The 24,549-nt window shown below is 34.4% G+C and overlaps 1 protein-coding gene across 1 annotated transcript in view; it reads right to left on the bottom strand.

The window, feature by feature from the left end:
- The window catches only part of TMTC2 (transmembrane O-mannosyltransferase targeting cadherins 2), a 399,668-nt gene that overhangs the window by 155,951 nt on the left and 219,168 nt on the right, over window positions 1-24,549 (bottom strand). Inside the window, exon 4 of the mRNA XM_033117889.1 lies at window positions 12,410-12,524. Within this exon, the coding sequence (XP_032973780.1) occupies window positions 12,410-12,524 (115 nt within the window). The remainder of the gene's footprint in view (window positions 1-12,409; window positions 12,525-24,549) is intronic.

Raw genomic sequence — 24,549 nt, 5'->3', positions numbered from 1 at the left:
GGGTCACACTAACCAAGCTGGATCAAGTTCTCCTTTTCCAGGTTGGTAAGAAATTTCCTCACTGTTCTCATTATTGGGACAGCAAGATGGGATCACTTGTCCCTCTTGACTTCACCCAACCCCCATCTAAGTCACCTCCAATCACAAGGGCCCTTAGGGAGAGAGAAGAAAATGTGGGAGCCCTATCATTAGAAGCAATGGAGGTGTAAAGCAAAAAGGGCATCCTTAGGTGCTCTTGAATTCTGCAGAGGTCAACAGGAACAGAGGAAGAAAGCAAAGGTAGGAAGTGAAGTTAAACAACCCATGATGCACCCTTCATACATGAGAAGTTTAAGAATGCACTCGTATGTACCTAAATCATGGACAGCACATATAAATACACATTCAACAACTACCTGTTGAGTTTGTATTGTGAGCTAAACACTATGCTAGGCACTTAGGATATATCAAGACCCTGCACTCGTAGAGCTTACGTGTTTGCCATATACAAAATAAACTATACATTTATATTTAGTTAATATGACTACACATAGTTTAAAAAGTTGATAAAAAACTGAAAGTTGATAAATGCAATGCAAATAAAAAGGAATCAAGTAAAAGAGGAAGAGCAGGAGTATGCGAGTGAGGAACGGGCTGTAGTTTAAATAAGTCAGCTGGAAGGCCTCATGCAATTCTTTGAAGCAAAGTACTGGAAGAAGTGATACCTGATATAATTTTGCCACAGAAAGAATTTAATATATTATTTATATAAACACCATATAAAATAAAACTAAGCAGATGAAAGATATTAATTTTTAAAGTTCATCTTCATCTTAATATCCAGATGTCCTCAAACTTCAACTATACTTTAAGCAGCTTCATCTTATAAGCAAATTACAGATAGGTTTTGTATAAGAGAAAAAATAAATTAAATGGAAGACAATATTAGTGTATGTCCTGGTGTGTCTAGAAAATATTTCTTAAGTCATAGTAATTGAAACTCTGCAGAGGGATGGTTGGAACTACACAAATACCAAAATTACATCTGCTCATTTTTCTTCAAGAGCAAAAGAAAATGGATTACTCGTTTTTTCTCATAATGCAAAACCTCCTTGAGATAAATGAATTAATTTACTTGAAATTCTACTGCACTATCAGCCTACACTTTCTACGTGAGCATAATTTTAGGAACAACAGCAAAAAAAAATGCTTTTAGCTATTTAAGCAACTTTCAATCAGTTTTAAAGTTAAACCAAACAACAGGCATTAAAACAGAATATGATTATGAATTTCTTTAAAAACCTCTTTTATGGGCTTTCTAAATCGTGTTCTCAAATTTACCTACACTGCTCTGGATGAAAATGACTATAAAATTAAAGACCATTTTAATGAGATTTCAGAAAAATGCCTTTCATCATTTTCCCAACATGGAAAACAGTTTAACGTTCTCTACACAGTTAATCTTAAATGAATATTTCTACATGGAAAAGCATGTTCCACACAGGGCCATTTTAAAACTATATCTGAAATAGAAAACCTATAATACAAATGAATGTAGGAATGATTTAATCTTCTTTCTCTTGCCAAGGCTCCAATTTCTAGAAGGATTCTGATTTCCCCCAACTTTACTTTGGATTAGGTGGGGAGGGCACTGCTTAACAGTTAGTTCCAGCAGGCAATCCTAGACACCAATAATAGAGTATGTAGTTTCCATAGCTGTAAATGAAATGAGTGTGAAATAATAAGTGGTTTAATTCAATTCTATTCAAAAGCATTTGTTGAGTACTAAGGAAGTGTCAAGGACTTCACTATGTACTACAAACGAACACAAATAATTTACCCAGCCCCAAGGACCTCTAGTGTGTATTTTAGTTCTTTGGTCATTGTGTCCATGTGTTTCATAGGATAAAATCATTCTTTGGAATATCCTGTAGTTTTGTGATGGCAAAATACAATTCTCTACTACATTCAGGAGAAGTGAATAATATTTCCAAGTTTCTAGACCCATGATTGATTCTACTACTTTTTTTTTTTTCCTGTAGGGACATAAAAGCACCATAGATATACTTAACTTCTCTATAGTACATGATCTTTTGACCAGGCCATTTTCTCCCTTCTTACTGTCCTCCTTATCCATCAGCTTCAATGACATCTAATACTCCAGTCTTATTTTCTTCTCCTTGAGCATACGTTATGGTTCACTTTCTCTACCAAGCTCCTCAAATATAGGTATTCCCCAGGATTCCATCCATTGTCCTTCTTTCATTTATCTTTACACATATTACACACACACACACACACACACACACACACACACACACACACAGTTTTGACAGTCAGTTTCAATGACCTGCTTAGACAATTACAACTCTAAAGTCTACACCCTCTATCTCAGAATGCTCTCATTAACTGTAGAAACACATTCCAGTTTCCTAGTGGAGGTCCAATAGTTATCTGAAACTTACCTAGCTAAAACTCAATAATTTTTCCCCAAACCACATTATTCATTTGTCTTCCTAGTGTGACTCCTATTTTCTTTTCTTTTTCTTTATTGTCTTTTTTCCTCCAGGCTGAATCAGTCTCTTTGTCTGTCTTCTCATGATAAATATGCCTATCTCTTAGAAAAGATGTTACTTTATCACGTACATATTTTAAACCCAAACTTCATACTTGAGGGTAGAAACTATACTCTTTGTCAGCTTATTCCCACCATCTAATACAATACCTGTCATTCTGAAGGCAAGCAATATTTGTTGAATAAATTAATGAATCCTTATTTCCAACACATGAATTTGCAAACATGCTCATATCTGTAAATGTACTCAGAAGATATAATCAGTATCAACCGGACTTGATAATTGGTCATTCTTTCTCAGAAATGTGTGAAAACTAAGGATACTTGGCATGGGTGTTATACGAATTGGGGATTACAGAGTTGCCATAAAAGAGATTTCACCTTGCAAGCTAAATCGTAAAATAAACTCACAGTGAATCAGAGAACAGGTGTACAAAATGAACTGTGAAAAGAAGGTGGCTCTGAAACTAGCAGCCATGTAGTGTATCTTGTATAACGTTATTAACATAACAACGGAGTACAAAACGTACAAGTGTGCATGTAAGAGCAGGTAGTGTGACTCGGAAGACAGCTCTGTAAATGGGAGTTTACAGAGGCAAATGCCAATAGCATTTATTCCAGTACTTTACAGGGAAGGAGGATCTTCAGTCAAAGGATTTCATAGCATCAGACTGTCTTAGACGAATGTCATGATAAATTAAATCATCCACTATCCCTTAGCATGAGGCTCTTATAAATTGAATGTTTCCAATGCAGAGATAGGTCTGCTTACCAAACAACTTGTGATTCCCATATAGACTTGACTGAACTTTGAGTCTTTCTAGTACCTATGACAATATAGTGAGGAAAACCCTGAAAACACTAACACACAAGATTTTTCTCATCCGTGTGTGTGTGTGTGTGTGTGTTTATATAAGTAGGTCTCTGTGGGACTAAATACCCCAAGCAACTAAGCACAAGGCACCTGAACAGATCCAGTTTCTTCCCTCAGACCACCTGCAGAAACTGACTACTACTGAATGCTATAAACTGAGCTTTCATATTATATAGAATATGTAATTTTAACTAAAAATCAACATATATTGCTTAACACCCACCATAAAACCCAGAGTAGAAAATGTTTCATCTTGTAGTTTTTTTTTTGTTTGTTTGTTTGTTTTTGCATATTGACCTGATGTATTCTAAGTTTAGCTTCTCCATGAAATAATTTCTGACTACCTCTTTACAATCCTGCAGATGTCCAGGTCATTATAGAATAATTATCTTACCTTAACCCATTCTGGTACCTGTCAAGATAGATAATTTCTTGAATATAGCATATCATGGCCAAAACTCAAGGACAGATCATTTAATGATAAAATATATTTAAGAATTTATATGCACAAATGCATATATGGTTGATGAAATCATTAAGCATGGTTAATTTGCCCTAGTTTCAAATAATCACTATTTTTTACTTTCAGAAATATTTTTAGTAAAGGCTGAACTTATATTCTTAGCCTGTAAAGATGGTAATATTACAGTGAGTCTACAAATTAAAATTGAAAATTATTAAAAGGCAAATTTAAATAATATGTTTCTATGAACAGAAGTCAATTAAGCAGGACTTTAGAGGGCCTATTAATCGTTTTAAAACCCTGAAACATCATTGCATAGTTAATAAATCAGAATAGAATTATATGCTTCATTATTTACTATTCAACTTTTCCTGGTTAACAAATGGAAATACCAGAATTTGTTTTGTGGAAACATTCCCTGACTGGTTATCCAGTTAACTAATATATCCATTATATTCTCTTACCGATTCTGAAAAGTCTGCCTTCAGTGTTTGTAATAAAAATATTTCCAGGGCTTGGTGGAAGAAATAGAAAGAAAATTCCAACTTGGACACTAGACGATATATTCCAGAATCTTTTTCCCACATCAGTATGTATGTGATAACCATGGTCTTTATGAGGACATTTTACTACTCTTATGTTTTTTGGACAGTGACTATTTTCAAAGACATATATGATGGAAAAAAGCTGTAGACGACATTACTATGAAGAGTCAGATAGGTAAACATGGCCAGTAACACAGGCTGGGGAAGAAAAGATCAGCGAGGTATAATGGGCCGGACATGGGACTGTTGTCCAATAAACTTAAACTTTGTTGATTTATTGTCATTATCAGCTTATTCGTTGGTTTTTAATCAAGTTATTTATTGGTTTAATAATTCATTCAATAGTTTATTAATCGACATATCTATAGTGTAACGCATCCATTAGCTCATTAATCAACATATACATAATTTCAAACCCGTATGCCTGCCATTGTGCTTGGCACTGATGACAGAACGCTACCTAAGCTTCCCCTGGCTTTAAAGAGATATGCTCTAATGGTATCACAAATATGACTACAATTCAGACTAAAAAGATCCAAGTATTAGTTGCTCTAATCGTTGAGATTTGGGAGGGGTAGCTATCTATCTTCCAACTCTGAAAATAGGAGAGGTATCACCAAATCTTCCCAGGGGAAGCTCTGAGCTGAGATACAGGTATTAGCCAGGCAGAAAGTATAGGAAGTAAGGTGGAAAGAGGTCAGAAGGGTAGAAAATGGTGGAGAACGCTGCAGGCAAAACAGCGAGTATATGCAGAGGCCTCCCAGCAAATAAGAATATGACATATTTGGGAAAACTCCAAGAAAAAGCGACACCTAAAAACCAGACATATGATAGAGCAACAACAATAACCAAAACTTGGAATCAGACATATTTTGAAAATATAAAACTTAAACAATCAGGAACATTACCAGCTTGAAATGCTCTTGCCATGTGAACAGGTAGGTACCACAAGCTGTGCTCTACCTCATGCCAGTAAAGGGCCAGGTGAGTTGTACATCCAGAGCCTAGTGACCCCAGGCCAATGGAATCTCACCAACATCTCTCACTTCCGTTCACTTTCTATCAGACATGCCAAGCACTTCCAGGCAACCCTGCTTGATAGCCTGTCCTGAATTCTCTATTTTGGGAGACCAGTCTGCTTACCTAATATTCCCTAGACACCTCCCTCCATCCCTAACACACTCATAACACACATAACACACACAGCCAGGGAACTAGGAACTTGGTGGAAAAACCTGTCCTGAACTCTCGCCATTTGGCAAAGGGTTACTTTCTCCCTTCATTTTCACCACGCCTCACTTCTCATGGGCTTTTCTTGCTGGTTTTCAAAAAAATTCAAAGAATGTCTCAGCTTCATGTCAGGTAGCACCACTTCCATTCTGTAATCTTTAATCCTTTTAACCTCTCAAGGGTGTTCAAAACCTTGCCCCTGAATGAACAAATAAATCTCTCATTAAACTGGATTTATGGTAACAACTCTGCATCCAACATTGCCTCACTGCTATATCCTCCTAAGTTACTTCCTCCTAGGACAGAGTTCTTGGATCATGAGCTATATAAACTGGTTGAGATTCTGTGCAAAAATGTAGCTTCATGAAGGAGTTTTCCTGACCCTCTCCCCCATTACAAACCACGGTCTGAGTTCTCTCTCTCTTAAACTGAAGCTCCCAATAGACAGCTGTTATTGGTTAAGTTGTGTCTCTCTAAAAAAAGATGTTCAAGTCCTAACCCCCAATACTTCAGAATATGTCCTGTTCAAGAAACAGGGTTACTGCAAATGTCAAATGTCAAATTAACATGGGTGGGCCCCTCATCCAATATGACTGGCAGCCTCATAATCAGATGTGAAGACAAAGACACACAGGGAAAAAGCCATGTGATGGCAATGGAGAGAACAGACCTATGCAGGTGTAAGACAAGGAACTCCACACGATTCCACAAACCACAGAAGAGGCAAGGAAGAAGTCCCCTGTAGGTTTCAGAGGGAGCATGACCAGGTGGACACCTTGAATTCAGACCACTAGCCTCCCGAACTGTGACACAATTCATTTTTTACTGTTTTAAGCCACCTAGTTTGTGATACTTTATTATGGCAGCCCTAGGAAACTACTACACGAATATGAATGTGTTTGCTTCTGAAATTCCAAGAAAATGAAACTCTAGATGTCTAATTCAAGAAGGCTCTTTATAACCTGAACTAGTTTAGTGATACTGATTATATTTACACAATTCAAAGAACATGGTTATCTATTAATAATACCCATTACTACTGTTATCACCTACATTCATAATGGGGTCTTCTTTGCTCTGATACCGATTTCATTAAGTCATTTATAAAACCAATAAATGCAGTTAGAACTCCTCTAAATCTGGGCCGATACAAGGATCAATAAGAAATTGCAACTACCCCAACAAGCTGAATCTGAATGGAAATGACCACTGCACTTCAATATTAACTTTAGACGAATACTCTTCATGTTACAAAAGTATTTATTGATTCCTAGTTTATTTATAAGTCGTCTTCTCAGAGGCAGGTATTGATCAAAAGCTTTCTTAGCATTTCTAGAGATGATCGCATTCTTTTCCTCTTCTGACTTTTTAAATTAAAAGAATATAGTAATTGAAGGTAACAATGAATACTCTACCATAAATCTAAAAATAAATGCTATCTGGCAGTGGTGTTTTAATCTTTAATATGCTGCTACATCCACTGTGTCAATTTTAAAACATTTCAACATTTATATGAATAAGTCGAATTGGCCTGTCTCAATTTGTAATTTTGTTCTTGCTTGTTTGCTTTTTGTTTTGTGTTTTTTGGAATTTTGTTGTTGTTGTTCTCTTTTGGTTTTTGGTGTTAAACAGTTAGGCTTTTTGCTATCAGTTTTATCTAGCTTCACAAAAATAAATGAAAAGTATAACTAGCGCAACTTCATCAAGATTTGATAGAACTCATGAATGCCTTAACTTGGTTCCTCGTGGAGAAATTTCTTTAATGTGGTTTCATTTTTTCCCAAGGATTTTTATCCAGATTGCCTGCCTCCCTCTTCTTGTGCCAATGCTGGCCATTTATATTTTCCCAGAAGAGCACTCACAGATTTCATATGTACAACTAAGATTTTCAAATATATAACTACTGTCTTGCTATTTTAATTTCCCATATATCTAATTGTAGCCCCTTTCTAATTCTGTGTTATATATTTGAGGTGTTCAACTTTGTCCTATACTACCATTGCCAGAAATTGTTGATCTTTTAAAGAACAAGCTCTTACATTTGTTCATTACTTCACATTTTCTCTATAGTCTACTTTATTAACATTTTCTTTCTTTTTACTTCCATTAAATTTATTAGTTTATTTTATTACTCCTTTCCTGGATCCTTCGATTGAATGATTGCTTAGATTCTTACAACACAGAACAAAAGTGACAACTAACTTAAGTTTGCAAACTCTCTATTATCCACAGAAATGATCCCCTCTGTTATGTGAAATAATCAAGAATTGATTAAACCACATTATATTTATTACCTGTATTCTGAAATCTAATGCCTAGTGAAGTATTCAGTGTTCTATTGAATTACGTGTTTATATATCATTTGGAACAAACAGGGACAAATCTATAACAGCCATGAAAAAATACTGACTATTTTTCAGCCTAGAAATCAATTATTTTTCAGATGGCAATGGGTGGTACAGTTAAAAGGTTGAAAGTCGACCATGTATTTGTAAAATCTGACAGTGTAAATCACTGAGCAATGGCCCATCTGCTTTGCCTGTGAAAACCTACTATACTTGAAAAGAAAAACCACCATCATAATGCAGATCTATTAAACCTGGTCTTAAGAATATTACTCGTGTGAAGCACTGGATTTTAATAAATTTGGCATTACAAAAATAAAAGTGAGTTTAAGGCTATGCAGTAAGTTCACTATATCTATTGCTAGTAAGAGTAGAATTAAGTACTGTTTTAACTTTCACATTATATAACTATTTTCTATAAGCATGGATTGAAGTGATATCAAAACCATATTATAATTAATGGACCGAGACAACTAAAAAGGCTTTCTGAAGCAATTTCTTCTTGAAAGCAACTCTTAGCTCAGTAGTGCAAACCCACTGATAAATCTTTCTAACAAAATTCTATAGCATGAGCTCAGTAACCTCAGGAACCGACATAACAAAATGAACTTACACTCTCTATTAGATCTAATTCCAAGTATTTTATTTCTGTATGTAAAGGTAATTTGAATTAATTGTTTTTCTGGATTTGAAAGATACATATTGAGGGTTTTTTTGTTTTTGTTTTTGTTTTCCCCCACACATTGGTTTATTTCTGCAGAAATACTGTTGTACGGATATAGAGTCAAACATCTTAAATTCAAATACGGCTCCTCTATTATTTATGTGACCTTAAAATTGTCTGCATTACATTTTCCTCATTTTGTAGACTTCACTTAAAAGACAAACTGTGACAACATTTGTAAAGAACTAAGAATAGTGCTTGGCACATATAAGAAATTCAAGCAATTGCTATCAAGAAAGAAAAAAAAGCAATAGCATTCCATCGGTTTATAAACAGGAATATAACCATTTGTATGTAACTCTCATATACCATTTGAAATTAATCAGGCAAAAAACTGTCCTCAAAGTTTCACAATCTTATAAGGCAATGTTCTCTAGCCTCAAATATAACCATATATCATTTATACTATTGTTTACTGAATATGTTTCCCAATCATTTTTTTCTCTATCCTCACCTAGAACAACATTTGTATGTGCTATTTAAATGTGCCATTCATAGTTTTTAAAATTTAAACATAAAAATGAATATACAGGGATTGATTTAATAATTATCTCCAACCTCCTAGAATCACCCTGTGGCTGGCCAGAGTACCTCACTTTTATAATTACGGTTTTGAAGTTACTTAATGATATATATCTCCAGATTATTTCCCTAATAAAAATTCCTAACAGTATGAAAATTTTTAATGATTTACAAAGCAGTAGTTTTATGAATGTTGAATGTGTTGGAAAAAAATCTAGGTTACTGATTTTAAAGTGAAGTTGAAGACCTAACTGAAGCTTATGATTCCCAAAAGCTTCTAAAATTTATTAATGAATATGGATATTTCATGCAACTAATATAAATACACTCGTTAGTTTCAGGCTTTGGTCATAAAACATCTTTAAGAGACATAAGTATAACCGATGACATGAAAAGCGATTAAAACCTACTTCCACAAAGAAGCGTTACTAGGTTAAATTTACTTATTGGTGAGATCAAGCAAAGCAAATTCCCTTTCTTTCAGGATTTGAAATGGAACAAGGAGCAATTTCTGTACATCAGAGAGAACTTTGTAATGAAAATAGCATATATATCTCAAAAGGAAATCTTTTTTATTTCTCAAATATTCTCTAAACTACCTATGAGAAGAATTGGTGTATTACCTACCTGTGTAAATAAATAGAAAAGAAAAAGGTTGTTCCTAAAGACATATGATGCCAGATATATTTATATAATATTTCGGGTGGTAAAAGATCTATCTTGGTGCATTGTATTCATATTTGATTAAAAAATCATTGAAATATTCCCTATTTTGAAATATAATTATTGAGTATCAGAATTCTGTCAACCACATGGTTTACTTAATCTAATACACTGAAATCACTGCAAACATTTCTTGTGGAATTTAAGCCTCTCCATTTGAGCTAACAGTTAAACATAGTTTAAAATCCTGTCATAATATTTTGGAGCTATATATGGCATTTATGACATATTTGATTTTCCTACAATTAGGTACAAAAAACTGATCCTGTTAATAATCAATCATTTTTCCAGCAAGTATTTTTCATTAGTGTTTGGGAAGGTATATATGCTTTTACAGTTTATATATGTATCCAGATGGAAGTTTTATGAGATAAAGCTTTCATATTACATGTAAATTGAATTTGTCTAATTGAATAAATTTATCTTATCAGCAAAGAATAAACCTGGATAGGCACATTTCCTTTTTCTTTCCACCCCCATCCAACAGGTATCCACAAAAGGTAGATAACTGTGGATAAGAGAGAAAAAAACAAGTTCAACAAAGAGCTGTTGCTTGTTCAGCTTTCTTTCTCCCTGAAAATGAATGAAGAATGGGCACCAGAAGAAAATTTTCATCCCACATTGCAAGGTAAGAGGCCCCTTTGACAACATGACTTTCAGATGAAAAAAAAAGACCATTTGTGTAAATTTACCAAACTGATAAGGTTTTTCTCATGAAGTAAAAATTCTATTAATCAATAATATAGTAACATTACATTATTTCCATGAAGAGGACATGTTGAAAAAGCTTTTGTAGGAGTATCTAGATATATGCATTCAAGTAAAAAAAAGTGATGCAAACGCATAATGTATTTGGTAAAGCAAGATACACAGCAGAGGGTAAGTATCAGGAGTTCTGCAAACTCGAGAGGATGTGCTCCATCGGAAGGCATTCCAGGTAAAAAAAGAGAAAATTAAATCTGCGTAGATCAATACAAAACACATGCTGATCTAATGTACATGACAGGCCACGAGACTAAGCCCAGTGTTACAGTCTAGGAGGTTATAAAAAAGGTAAACATATGAACAGGAAATTAAACTGAGCTCACCCTGTCTGCTTTCCCTTAAATATCTAATTTTTTTTTTGGGGGGGGGTTATTTTTATTTTATTTTTTATACCTGTGCTTTCAGATTTAGCCAGTACTTTTAGATGTGCTTAGATGTGCTTTTAGATGTAACCAGAGAATAAATACATACTAAAAATTAAAGCTGACGGATTAGTTTGACACTATCAATATCACACAGCATTCATTAAACAGAAGCAGTAGACATCTTATTTTGCCTGGTCTCTTCCTATAGGGAAGTGGTTCTCCATTCCATTCCACCTTTGGTGGCATTGTCAGTAGAGGTGCCTTACAACCCCTGCCACACGGCCCAGGGTCTTATCCAAGAGACGACACATGACCCCAGGAGGGTTAGTCAAAACAACCTTTTCAAGGATTAATAGAGACACCAAAGTAATTCCTTCTGAGATTGAAGACTTAGAATATTATATGCATAACAGTGCAGGAATCATCTTTCCCACTGATACAGACAAAGATGCACAGAGAATGAAGTGAACCCTCAGGAAACCAGAGCCACAAAATAGAGACAAATTCTCACAGCATAATAAAGCACCTGGGTCTAATTGTGCCACAACTAATTAATCCCAGGAATTGTCAGTTATGGGAGTTAGTAAAATCTCCTTTGTATTTTTAGACAAGTTTACATTAGGTTTCTATTACTTACAAACAAAAGAGTGTCATAAATACTAGACAAAAAGGGGACGTCAGTAAATTTGCATTTATCCACTCATGTCTCACTGTACCACCTAGGGTTTTTCATTCAAAGAACAGATCCGATTTTTCCCCTCGGGATTTTTTTAATCCAACATACACAAATATTTTAAATTATGCCATTATCCCAACCTAATCATTAGTACTTTTGGAAACGGGGAAGAAGAAGAGCCATTATCTTATTCACTGATTCCCCAGGTTTGATACATGTTCTATACATACTTGAACACAAGCAATTTTTAATAGAAGACAAAATCAACTAATAATCAAGATATCAATTATATACAGTATCACACATAGCAGGCCTATTTTATAAACCCATCTAAGTATTAATGGAACAAACTTTTCAAAAGTAGCACTTAAACCAATTTTTATATTATATGGCATAGTACTTCAAAAAATCCGGTCAAGCCACATCAATACATGTGATGATCTATTATGTGGCCCAGAACAAAGCAATGACAAATACCATACACTTAACTAATCTCTGAGGCATGATCAATGAAAAGACTTTCTTAAAAACAACTAGCATCATCTCCATTTGCAGCAGTTAATTCAACCTCTCACGGGAGGTTTCAAAGATGAACCAAACCCAAGAAAGCAATGCATACTCACAAATTATAAAGCATGTCAGCCATGTTGCTACGGTAGTACAAAGCATTTCTATAGGCGCTTTCAGCTTCAGAAATTTTGCTCTGACTCTTCAGAACATTTCCAAGGTTACCCCATGCTGCCAAGAAGAAAAAGAAGTATTCAGGCTGAGCGTCAATCCAATTATATGTGACACAGTATCAGGCCATCAGGAAGTACCACAGGGAGAGAAAACCTTCATAAAACATTTTTAAGAAGAAAAATGTATGTCCTTTATACTCTAACATTTCATCAAACCAGGAGATTAAATACAACTGAAATCTTAAAAAATTTAAAGTAATTACTATGTCTTGAAGCTGATATACATATACTGTTCATCATAAGGCCAAGACCAATGTTATCTTAAGATCACCTACAAAGACTTCATGCTCTTTCATATTTCAGTAGGGGTCTTCATGGCCTGAAATGATTGTATACTTACTGAACCAGAAACTGTAAGAAGTCATCTTAAAATAAACAAAGATTTCATTCAAATATTTAAAACCCTGATAAATGACATAGAAGAAGGAGGGATAAAAAGCGAGATAACTAAACAAGATCAAAGCTATATACGGGTTTGATAGTCACTGGAACGTATCAGGAAAACATTATGCTTCTTAAAACAGTTGAGTATATATGTGGTTTATTGAGATGTTCTTTTATACCCTTCCTGCTAATACATGTGTTTGTGTGAAAATCAGTATCTCAGTATTTCCACATGTAATCATGTTTTAAAAAAATCTATTATTTTCTGTATGCGGCTTGTTTTTAAAACCATCCCAAATAATCATGATTTCTCAACATTAAAAAGAATAAAGTCATGGCATTAACAGCGGCCCACAGAGCGTGGCTCTCAAGCAGAACTCTCTCTCAAACTGAGATGCTTCTCTTGTCTTCTTTCCTTCCCACAAAGAGACGAGGTGTCAAGTCCTGAAATCAGACTTGTCCCAGCTAGAACACAGGGATTGGAAGAAGGTCTATGGGTATCAAGATATATTTATTCGGGTACTACTGTCCATCTAAAGAATGAAAGGGGTTTGGAAGTATCAATTTTTCAGTGCATAATAAAGTTTAGAATGTTTCACTTCCTTATGTGCCTGTGTGTCCTATAATTTAATACTCCGTGCCTCAGTTTACTCATCTGTAAAATGGGGAAAATAATTAGTATCTCACGGGCTTTGTGATGAGGATTAAATTAGTTAATATATGTAGGATATTTAAGACAGTGGCTAACACATGACACATAATAAATATTTGCTATTATCATTAATATCATTGTGGTTGATATTCTTTGTAATTTACAATGTCAAACATGATTACAGAAATGTGAAATACTATGCACTTTATGCCCTTATACTATCTACAGAGAATAATAATCTTTTGTATGGAAAGTTAAATACCTCCTTTTGCTGCTGCTGGAAAACAGAGGAAAAGCACTGAACTTAAAATTATCCACCACCAAATAATGTCACATACCATGCTACACACCTGAAATAAATCAGGTGAGTTCTCAACAGTCCTGTACATAAATATCATGCCTCCTTTGTGGATGAGGAAACAGACTCAGAGACACTAAAGAGCTTGCCAATTTAATATGGAAGCATTAATTAGAACAGGAACTCCCACCCAAGGCTGGATGCTTCCAAACCTTTTCCACCCTCCACCTAACATCTTCAAACCACATTTTGTCTTTCACTGCAAAGCAACTTTCACACACTATGAATTAGGCCTTGGTATTATGAGTCAATAGAAAACTGACTGCTTAAATTGAAAGATAAAACAGTTCCTTTAAAATATTGTCAAATTCAAATACTGAATGCAACATGAAATACAAAGTAAGAAAAACAAATAGTAAAATAAATTATCTTCAAACTTAATAGGCATAACAACACATGTATTTTATATATAACCCCCCCACCCCCAATTAATAAAGTATGACTGTATGGGGACTTCAAATAACCAGGCTATTTTTCAGCCCACCTCACCTCTCCCAAAGTTCCGCTTTGCTTGTGGCCTTAGTTAATGAAAATCTACCTCCATTGGGATCACTCTAAAGAAATGCATCCACATATTATTTGAAACACCAGGAAAACATTATTATAAGGCTATCCCATCTAAACCATGGGATAGACGCTTAAAAAAAAATAATAGCAAGGAATTATCTTGATTATTTGAAGGAGTATTTCCAGAGAAACAGAGTGACATTTTTTTTCAGTACTTATATCTTAATTAAATAATCAACATGTGTTTCTCTTGTTAATAGTCAACAGACATCAAGTTATAGTTATGTCTAGAATATATGTTCACTCATTTATTTGCTTTTTGGTTCATTTACTCATTCATAAATGTATTCATTTGCTAAACAGATAGGTATTTGTTAAGCACCTATTTTCTGCTAGGTATTTCATTCGGGGCTGGGCACTTAGAAAGGTACAGATACACAAGTTCGCACCACCGGGAGCTTATGTGTGTGAGTGAAGAGGGAAGAGAAGTGGGATGGGCATGAAGGATCATGCAGTAGAATAAACGTATTAATTTCAGATAGTGATAAGTGCTACAACTAACAGAAAACAAAGTTAAGATGGAATGGATGAAGGTAATTTAGATAGTGATAATTTATACACAGGGAAAGTGTGTGATCTCTATGGAATTAAGGATAAGGAACCAGCCTTGCAAAGATTGATGATTCCAGGTAAGAGGAATAATTAGAGCAAGGGATATAAAACAAGAATGTATTTGATATTGCCAAGAACAAAAAGACCAGCCAGATGTGGCTGCAAAATGAAAGGGAAAGCCATGATGAAGTCACAGATATAAGCAGGAGTCTGGTGGCCATAATAAGTCTGGGGGTTATTTTATTTGCAATGGGTGGGGGAAGGCTTTCAGAGAGTTTTGCACTATGACTTAACATTTTTGCAAAGATCACTCTGCCTCCTCTCTGGAGGAGGTATTCACTGCAAGGAAATAAAAGAATGAACTGAGACCAGGCAAAAAGTAACTGCAGTGAATGCAGAGACAAGATTAGGGTGGTTTCCACTGGGGCAGGCAACAAAGGAGATGTTTATTTCAAAGTGGGATTACAATTAAGAACTTTAAAATCATCAGCAACGTTATCTGTGGCAAAGCCACAGTGTGCAAGGAATTTCTTGTTTTTCTTCCAAGTGTAAATCTCTCACATCTTGAAGTCACTGGTTGGGTGACTGGGAACATACAAAGAAAATTCCCAAATTAAGCACATATTTTACAAACAATTTTAAATGCTCATGGATGAGAGAGGACGTGAGGAAGGGACAGAGGGAGAAAAGGGGGAAGGAGGAGGCAGGTTAGATGGCAGTGAGGGAGAGGGAGGGAAGTCTTTGATGTCCAGAGCTGACCTGACATTCACCAACCGGAATTTTTGTCCTACTGTACATACACAATCTTATAGAATACCAGCTTGAGACAAGACTTCTGAGAACATGATAAATGAGACAAAATTAAGACTACTTGATAATTTCATTAAACACAAAAAAGGAAAAGGTCACTGTACAACCCAAAAAATACCAAACACGTCCCCTCTTGCTAAGTAAATGACTTTTTTATCCAGTCACAGAATTGCCCTAGCATCCAATCTAGAAAACACCTGTCCTTCCTTAGACCCTCTACCAAATCACCCAACAAAGTCCAAATCCTGTGATAGGACAAATAATGAGATGCCCAAGGGTCCCCATGGTGTAGTGGTACCTCAGTGCACCAGAAGAAGGAGTAATTAAGCCACCTTCTTCACTACAGGTATGTTCCTGGTGGTCTTTGAAGGATGTCAACATAAGAGGATTTAATCATACTCAAATATGAAGACAAGTGCTTTTCTTTTATTTTCCCCCCTTCTTCCGCCTATCCCTTCTCCCACACAATGGTTCTAGCTGTTGTTTCTCAGTCTAGTTGTGTAGGACACAGCTCTCTGGCCCATGCTGGTATTATCAGCCTTGCGGAGCATTCCCCTGGCTGAAACAGTCAGGCGTTGATCGCTCACAGCAGCTCACGCCAGCTCACGCCGGCTGCCGGCCACTCATGGTGGCCACAAGCTGCTCATGGTAGCTCATGACAACGCACGGTAGCCCATGGCAGCACACAACGGCACTCAGCAGCCCATGGCTGCTCACCGTAGCCCAGCTCCAGGGAGAGCTGTTGTTCACAATCTTAGCTGTAGAGGGCGCAGCTCACTGGCTCATGTGGGAATTGAACTGGCGACTTAGGCTTAGGAGCCTGGAGCTCCAACCACCTGAGCCACCGGGCCCGCCCAACAATTCCTTTTCAAAATCCTGTCTTCCTTAGATAATTGATCTTCAAAACAGTGTTTACCAAAATAGATTTTAGGTTTTAAAAGTAAGAGCTGCCAAAACTAAGCCTGAAATTGTCACACACTGTCTTTGGGTATGAAAACGGCTATCACTATTTCCACATTTTCAAATTGAAATATGATTGATTTTTGCATCAACACTACGAAAACTCAATGCTACCATAACGATCACTTCCAAATATATAAAGACACCCTAAAGAATATGACCTACAGTAAAAAATCCTATTAGTAGTCAAATAAATAGTAATTCTTTTCATAAAAGCTATTAATTTACCATGTTTTAATAAAACAAAAAGTGAAAAAGAAATAACTGTTGAATTGAGAAGCCATTTAAAATCTAGCTAATGCAGATACAGTTTAAAAGGAAATAAATTAAAGTGCACTACAATAAATATGTTTTAAAAGGGCTAATGTGTTGATTTCACATCTACATAATTAACCTATAGAATTAATCAGTGTAATGGACTTTTTTCTCATGACAAATTTGATCCCATCAACCAAGTCAACATTTTTTTATATCAAGTCAATTTTTAAATCTTGTTGGTTGACTAGTTGAAAGTATACAAACCAAAATTAGAAAGATATGGAAGAATATTCCAAGGCTCATGAATGGGACAATTTAACATTATAAAGATGTGAATTTTCCCAAAAGTAATCTATAAATTCTCCATAATTCCAATCAACATTTTAGCATCATTTATTAAGGAACTAAAAAAATGTATCCTAAACATAATACGTAAAAGTGAAACTAGATTTGTATACCATATTCACTATATAGAAATGTAATCTCCAGGTAGTTTTATAACTTAAATATGAAAAGGTAAAACTAACAGAAAAATATGCTGGAGAATATCTCTTTGGAAGGGAAAGGGATTTCTTAAAACGACCTCCAAATATAACTCAAAAGGTAAAATGTTGATGAATTTGAGTACCCAAACTGAAGAACTTCTATTTATTGAAGAATATCATGAACAAAGATAAAAACGCATAATACACTAGGCAAAGATATTTCAAACATCTGAACAATAGACTGTTCTTAGAAAATAATAGGACTCCTAACAAAGCAACAACAACAAAAAGATAAATCCAATAGAGGGAAAAAATGGGCAAAAGATAATGACAAAGAATCTATTAAAAAGGGTAAAAATACCCAGCATTATAACTAATCCTCAAATTTCTTAGTAACCCAGAAAAATGCAAATTACAATAAAATAGATTTTATACTCAGATCGGCAAAAATTAGAAAACTGGATAAAGCCAAGTACTAGTGAAGATGTGAGGGAAGGACCCTGTGTACTGTTGGTGGCAGTACAGCAAATCAAATGTCATCGATGAAGTCAAGGGTAAGTCCTGACCAGCAATCTGACTCCCAAAGAAATTCTCACCTAGGAAAACATGTAAGAAGATGTTTAATGCAAGACTCTCAGTGTTGGATGATAATGAAGTAATTGACCTGGGAGAACCCATGGGATATAAAAACTTCAGGGATTACTGTGTACCCACAAATTCTATGTAAACATTGTAACATGAATGAACCTTAAAATGCTGACAAAGAGTCAAAATATTGAATGCATTCTCCGTCACAGCACCAGTTATAAATATTAAGAATTCATTCCCACCCAAAATATCACTACATATGTTACAAGAGTATATTATAAATTTAAGGATGCAAATTGAGTACATTAAAGCAGTTTCCTAGGGTGCAAAGGGAAAATGAAGTTAGGAATAGAGATAAAAGGGAATAAATACATGAATAAAAGAAAGGAAACTTGCAGGGATCATTCTGAAAACAGGCCATGAATTGAAGAATAAATCTAACCTTCTGCAACTGGGTTCGAGGGGAGGGGAGAAAATGGAAATAGATGGGAGGGGAGAAAAGATGGGGGAAAAAGAAAAATTAAAGTCACACCCTACATTCTTTTAAAATAAAGATGGGGTTATCCTATATCCTATTTAAGGAATATAAAGAGTTTTAACATTCACTAAATTTTTTCTTAAACGAAACAGATGTTTGGGATTATCTTCAAATTTTCACTTGGTAATTATACCTTGGACCAATAGAACTTAAAGATCTTGTATTTTCATTAAAATGTAATGTGATTTACATTTTAACATTTCTAAGCCCATAGATTTTATTGATGTGCTCATTTCACGTTGTAATTTTTAAAAGTACAGTTTTATTGTAATGAAATACTCAAAATTCTTCCAAGAAATTTTGATGAAACCTAAAAAAAAAAAACCTGTCCATGTTTTTAAAGTCTGAATTTTAATAGACAAGTGTGAAGAGATGAATCTAATTCACACTTTAAACTCTGGAAATAATATAATAAAGCACTTATTTGAAGTTCCAAAAAATATAATTAGTTTATTCTAAAATCTCAATGTAACTTTTATGTTTTTTCCAACATGGAATTTTATCAAAATATTCAGAATACTCAGTTTATTTCTGTTGTTTTACAAAATGAATATTGTAAGAAGTTGCTCTCATTTGAGGGGAACTACTGTCCCAGCTCATGGCTTTTCCTCACAGTACTATGAATCCAACTGGCAGAAAAGAAAAGAAAGAGAAGGCACAAGACAAGGTGAAGAAGGAATAAATATATACATGACGATAATAAACGATAATAATAGTACTTTCATTTATTTAAAACTTACTATTTGCTTGACATGTCCAGAATTTATTTACCCTAATAAAAACCTTTGAGATATGTTACTATACCCATTTCATTGATGAGAAAACTGAGATCAACTCCCTAAGTAGCAAAGTTAATAATAAGGGAGATCCAGATCTGTTTCCAGGCATTAGAATATTATAATACTCAGTATTTTTTACATATTTGAGGGACTGGAGTATAATATGAAAACAAAATAAATTATCCAAATAAGTAATCCCCTGATATATGCTGGGGGCAAAAAACTCCAAGAACAAAATAAAGCTATCTGGTACCCACCCATATTTCATAATGTATTTTTTATCCCAGAAAAAAATTAATGCCAAACAATATATTAAGTACTTTACATTTCTTTGGGAATTTAACTTTAAAGTTCCCATTTTCCAGTTAACTCATTGGAAATAGAACCTATTGTACCTGTGTAAACAAATGGTTGTTGCTCAAAGATGCTGGGGGTTTGGGTACATTTATCAAGAGCTTTAGTCTAAGTGCCCTACAGATGCCTTACATGTGACAGAGATTTAACAGGCATTGTTTAACAAGTACATCACTTGTTTTACATGATGTCCTAAGATTAAGCATATATGATGATTACGTTAAGGAAAGGCAAACAGATGCTACTAGATATCTCTGGGAAAGCTTTAGAAAGTCTGGTCTGTGAAGTTATTTTCAAAAAGAAAATGAAATTTTTCCATTAAGAAATCAGGAAGCGATGAAGCAGGAATAACTCTTGTTTCTCAAGGGCCCTTCACACTGATATTCAATTGCATCTAAAAGGTATCCACTTACTAAGAAACTTGACCTTAATTCACAAGGAAAGCTTCTCTTGTATTTAGTCCACAATCTGCCAGTTTATTTTATGTTCTTTGAAAGGCAGAAAAACAATTAAATATTCCCATCTTGCTAATGTTGTTCTAAAGAGAAAATCAAATCTGAGCTCCCTCTAGAAAGGCTAAGTGATCTTACAGCAATAAACACTCCAAAGTTTTTTCAAAGCCCTCATTTCAAATACATAGTAGTTCTAAGTTTATAGAGTAAAATCAGACTTACTCTAAAGTAACAATTGCAATTTCATAACTCTGATATAGTTCACAAAATCAATGCAGGATGATTTGAGCAATTTTTTCAAGAATGTTTTTACTTGACATCAAAATTTTGAAGAAGTTATGTATATTAATTAGAAAGGTTAAAATAATTTTCTTATGATTTTGGAATACATTGCTCTTCAAAATTCACTAAAAAGATGAATGATTTTATCAATATTATATTTAAAATTTAGCTAATTAATATTCAGTTATACATAAACAATTATGTCTCTTTGGGTTATCATTCTCAGCAGTTTCACTTTCCTAGTGCACTGAACACACCTCTAAAATTGTAAGGACTCTCATTTTTCACTTTTGCCTTCAGTTACAATTTATTTTTACTTTAGAACTTTAACATATGTCTGTAGTTCCTATATCAAAATCTTGAGTTCTCTGCAAAATCTGACAACATTGGGGCATTTAACTGCATTAAATAAGGTGATAAATCGTAAATTTTGTTTCCTCCAACTTTGAGTTATTTGTTTAAAATCAGAAATGCTACCACCAAAAAGGGTTAAAAATGGAAACTTTGCCAGTTGTCTGGGCCAGACCAACTGCTAAAGAAAAAAAATACAGGAGTACCTAATGTATCTGATAAAAATTTTTTTCTACTTAGATTAAAGAACTATTTTAAGCTGAATTTATCTATTTTACTCCTCACAACAAATGAGATTATCATTCAGTTGATATTAGGTGGGAAAGTGTGAGTCAGAGAAGTAAAGTGACACTCAAGAGATAACAGAGCTAAAAGTTGTGTCTGTCTGCCTGGTTCCAAAGCCCTTGTTTTCAATGTCTATGGAACACTTGGACTTGCAGTCCAAAAATGGTTTTACCAAAGCTATAATTTAAATAAATATTTTAAAATATAAAGGTTAATTATGTTAAACTTTGTAATCTCAAAGGAGAACAGGGAAAAAAGAAGAAATAAAGCAAAGGAAGGTGGGAAAAGAGCCACTTAACTATATGGAACTCAAGATAAATGTGAATGTTATTTTTTTTTAACCACAATGTTTTCACACTCCATCCATTAGTAAAGATTGTGAGGAGGTCAACATTTGTAGTCTGGGCGCTGCACTAATTGTATGATAGTCACTTTATATGACTCCAGGGAAATAAGAGCCCTTATAAAAGCCTATGAGAATTTATTTTTCTTAAAGCGATTATACCTTGGATTGTTACAAAAATAAAAAAATGTTAAGTGGGTTAAAAACACATTTGGTTAAAATCTTAAGTGGAAAAGTGGACATAATGTAAAGATTATGATTACCATGATACCAGAATACCAGAACACATATTTACACATTCTAAGTATAGCAATTTTAAAATGCGCACTTATTTCTCTTGTTTTCCTATCGTGGGTTAAATTCAGATAGACCTGAAACTAAACTTATTCCTAATAAGGGGGAAAAAAGTATTAAAAAATGAAACAATTATATTTTGTGCTCCAATAACGTGCACAATACTAGTCTTGTTAACAGTTAGTCACTCTAATATCGATGTACATATTTTAAGATCTACGTGTGTAACTCAGTGGCTGGTTTTATTTGTTTTAACATATCTAGGTTTGTTTTTAGCATTTAACATCTACAATGTCTCCCATATTCCTAACGTTGATTGTGGGCCATCCCCACATCCACAGCCCAGTCTCTAATGCTACGTCTGACCTTCACCTGCCTGCACTCATTCATTTTCCATCTGAGCTCAGAATTTCTCCCATGGCCCCTCCACCAAAACAAACCAATAAACAAAGAATCTGTTCTATGTCCTTTTCTAAATAGCAATGTGCTCTCTGCAAAGCTTCTGATTAACTGTCTTACAGTATTAAATATTAGGAGAGTAAATACAATTTGCATTTATAAATACAACGCTTGGACAAAGGGGAAGAATTTGGAAACACCTGAACCTTGAGGTTCTCCTCAAATCTTTACCAGCAGATTCTTTTTTGCTTATCACACTGTTGAAAGTAATCAATAAAACACTTGGTGAATATATAATTGGCATGCCACAAATACTGACTCTATTTATATAACAGATATACCAACTCAGTCAAGGCTTTTCAGCAATTCCTCATATCTGGCTGATCTCTCAGTCCATGAAGTTGTTAGATGGATTGGAAATCCTAAAGAGTAGCTGAGTTGCTTCTGGTTTCATTTCAGAAAATAGAGCTGTCCGTGGCATATACTTATTTCTATGTATATATTTCATGTAAGTTATAAAACATATACTGATACATTAACCCCCATATAACATGGCACTTCTATAACACAGTTTTGCTATAACATGTTTTGAGAATTAGAGAAATCCCTGAACAACATGGAGTGTAATAAGAGCTTTTAAAAGCAAAAAATATCTTATTCGAAATTAGGGAACTCCCCAAACAACACGGAACGTAGTAAGAGCTTTTAAGAGCAAAAGGTATCTCATTTGACATTTTTCATTCAAGCATGGATGTCGTATCAGATTTGACTGCAGAATTTTAAAATTTATTAGAATTTTAAATCCATTTTGTTCGTGGAGTATTAAGTTCAGAGGATGAAGATATCTTGTCAAAAAGAAAACATCCTTGGTTAATGGTGCTTAGTAGTGATGACGAAAGAAACATTAATACATATTAATATGTTATACTTTTGGTGAAAATTCCTTTAATAAAGACATTTCTCTTAATTAGAAAAATAAATAGTATGTTCTTTTTCATTTTTGGAACCTAACCCCCTTTTTTGTACTAGTACTTTGTTTTGTATAACGCAGATTCGCATAACATGGCATTTTTTAAGGAACCTAACGACTGTGTCATACGGGGTTACCTGTATCTTAAAGAATAACATTAAATAGATATATGACATTTTAAAAGATATTTTATAAGAAAGATAAAATTTTAAAAACTATATTAAATTGCCTTAAAAAAATAGAACTGTTCCAAATAATTCCTTATAGCTTGCTTCTACCATAACTGGTATCATTTGAGTCCGGCTCAGCTCTGAAAGATGAAGAACACTTAGAAAGACAAAGTGGTCTTGAACAACTAGATCAGAAGTTCTAAGCAACTCCAGGAAAAATAAAGGAATCTTTTTTTTAATCCCGTCCTTGTTCTCTTTTATAATCCACCCTCATAAGTGAATCCTGTCATCATTTGGATGATGGGTCCCTGCCATCTAATAGCCCACGGTTCCTTTCCTACTACGTTTCACTAAAAGGAACTTTCATGTGGAAATGTAAAAGAAAATATCCAAAGTCTAAGTTTTAGTGCTAGTCCTGTTACTAACCAGATCTGGGCACACTGAAGTGAATTACTTGACTCTTCAATTTCTTATGAGCAACAGTAAAAGCAAGAATTTACTACACCTGAAACATGAGCCAAACATTGGACTAGGTGTGCTGCACGTACTCTTGTCTCACACAGTGGGACTGCGGCATTCACTAGACAGATGAGCCCCTGAGGCTCAGAGAGGTTGTGATGATAACACTACAAGGATAATATCAACAGCTATCAACGGCCTGGGTTAGGATTAGTACCCAGATCGACCTTACTGCAAAATTTGCACTCTTTACCATGCTGTTTCTCCATAAGCATACTGCCTCTCTTAGTTTCTCACCTGTAAAATAGGTGTAACAACACTTGCCCAAATTAAATTCTAGCATCACTAAGATGATTAAATAACAGATGTGTAACTCTCTGAAAAGTACATTATTATGAAAAAGGAAGGATATTTCATTGATAAGTTATCACCGATGAAAAGCATAACCAAGCAGATATATACTTTTACAGTACATCTCCTGTATTCTTTCTATGTCAACATGCTATTAAGAATTCCACTGCCAAGCCAATCCAGGCTAATAAAAAAACTCAAGGCAACATTAAATAGTCTGGAAGCCAATTTTAAGGTAAGAAAAATAAGGAAAATTCTCAAGATTATGTTTCATTTTATAAAAAAAAAATTCTACTTCTAAGATACAAATACAGTACATCTCAAATATAGTACACCAGTACATTATAATCTATATTAACTTCTATATATTAATTTTTGACAG

Source organism: Rhinolophus ferrumequinum, chromosome 10, assembly GCF_004115265.2.
Source record: "Rhinolophus ferrumequinum isolate MPI-CBG mRhiFer1 chromosome 10, mRhiFer1_v1.p, whole genome shotgun sequence".
Lineage (NCBI taxonomy): Eukaryota > Metazoa > Chordata > Mammalia > Chiroptera > Rhinolophidae > Rhinolophus > Rhinolophus ferrumequinum.
Note: the sequence above shows the minus strand (reverse complement) of the source record. Positions and strands in the feature narration are given on the sequence as shown.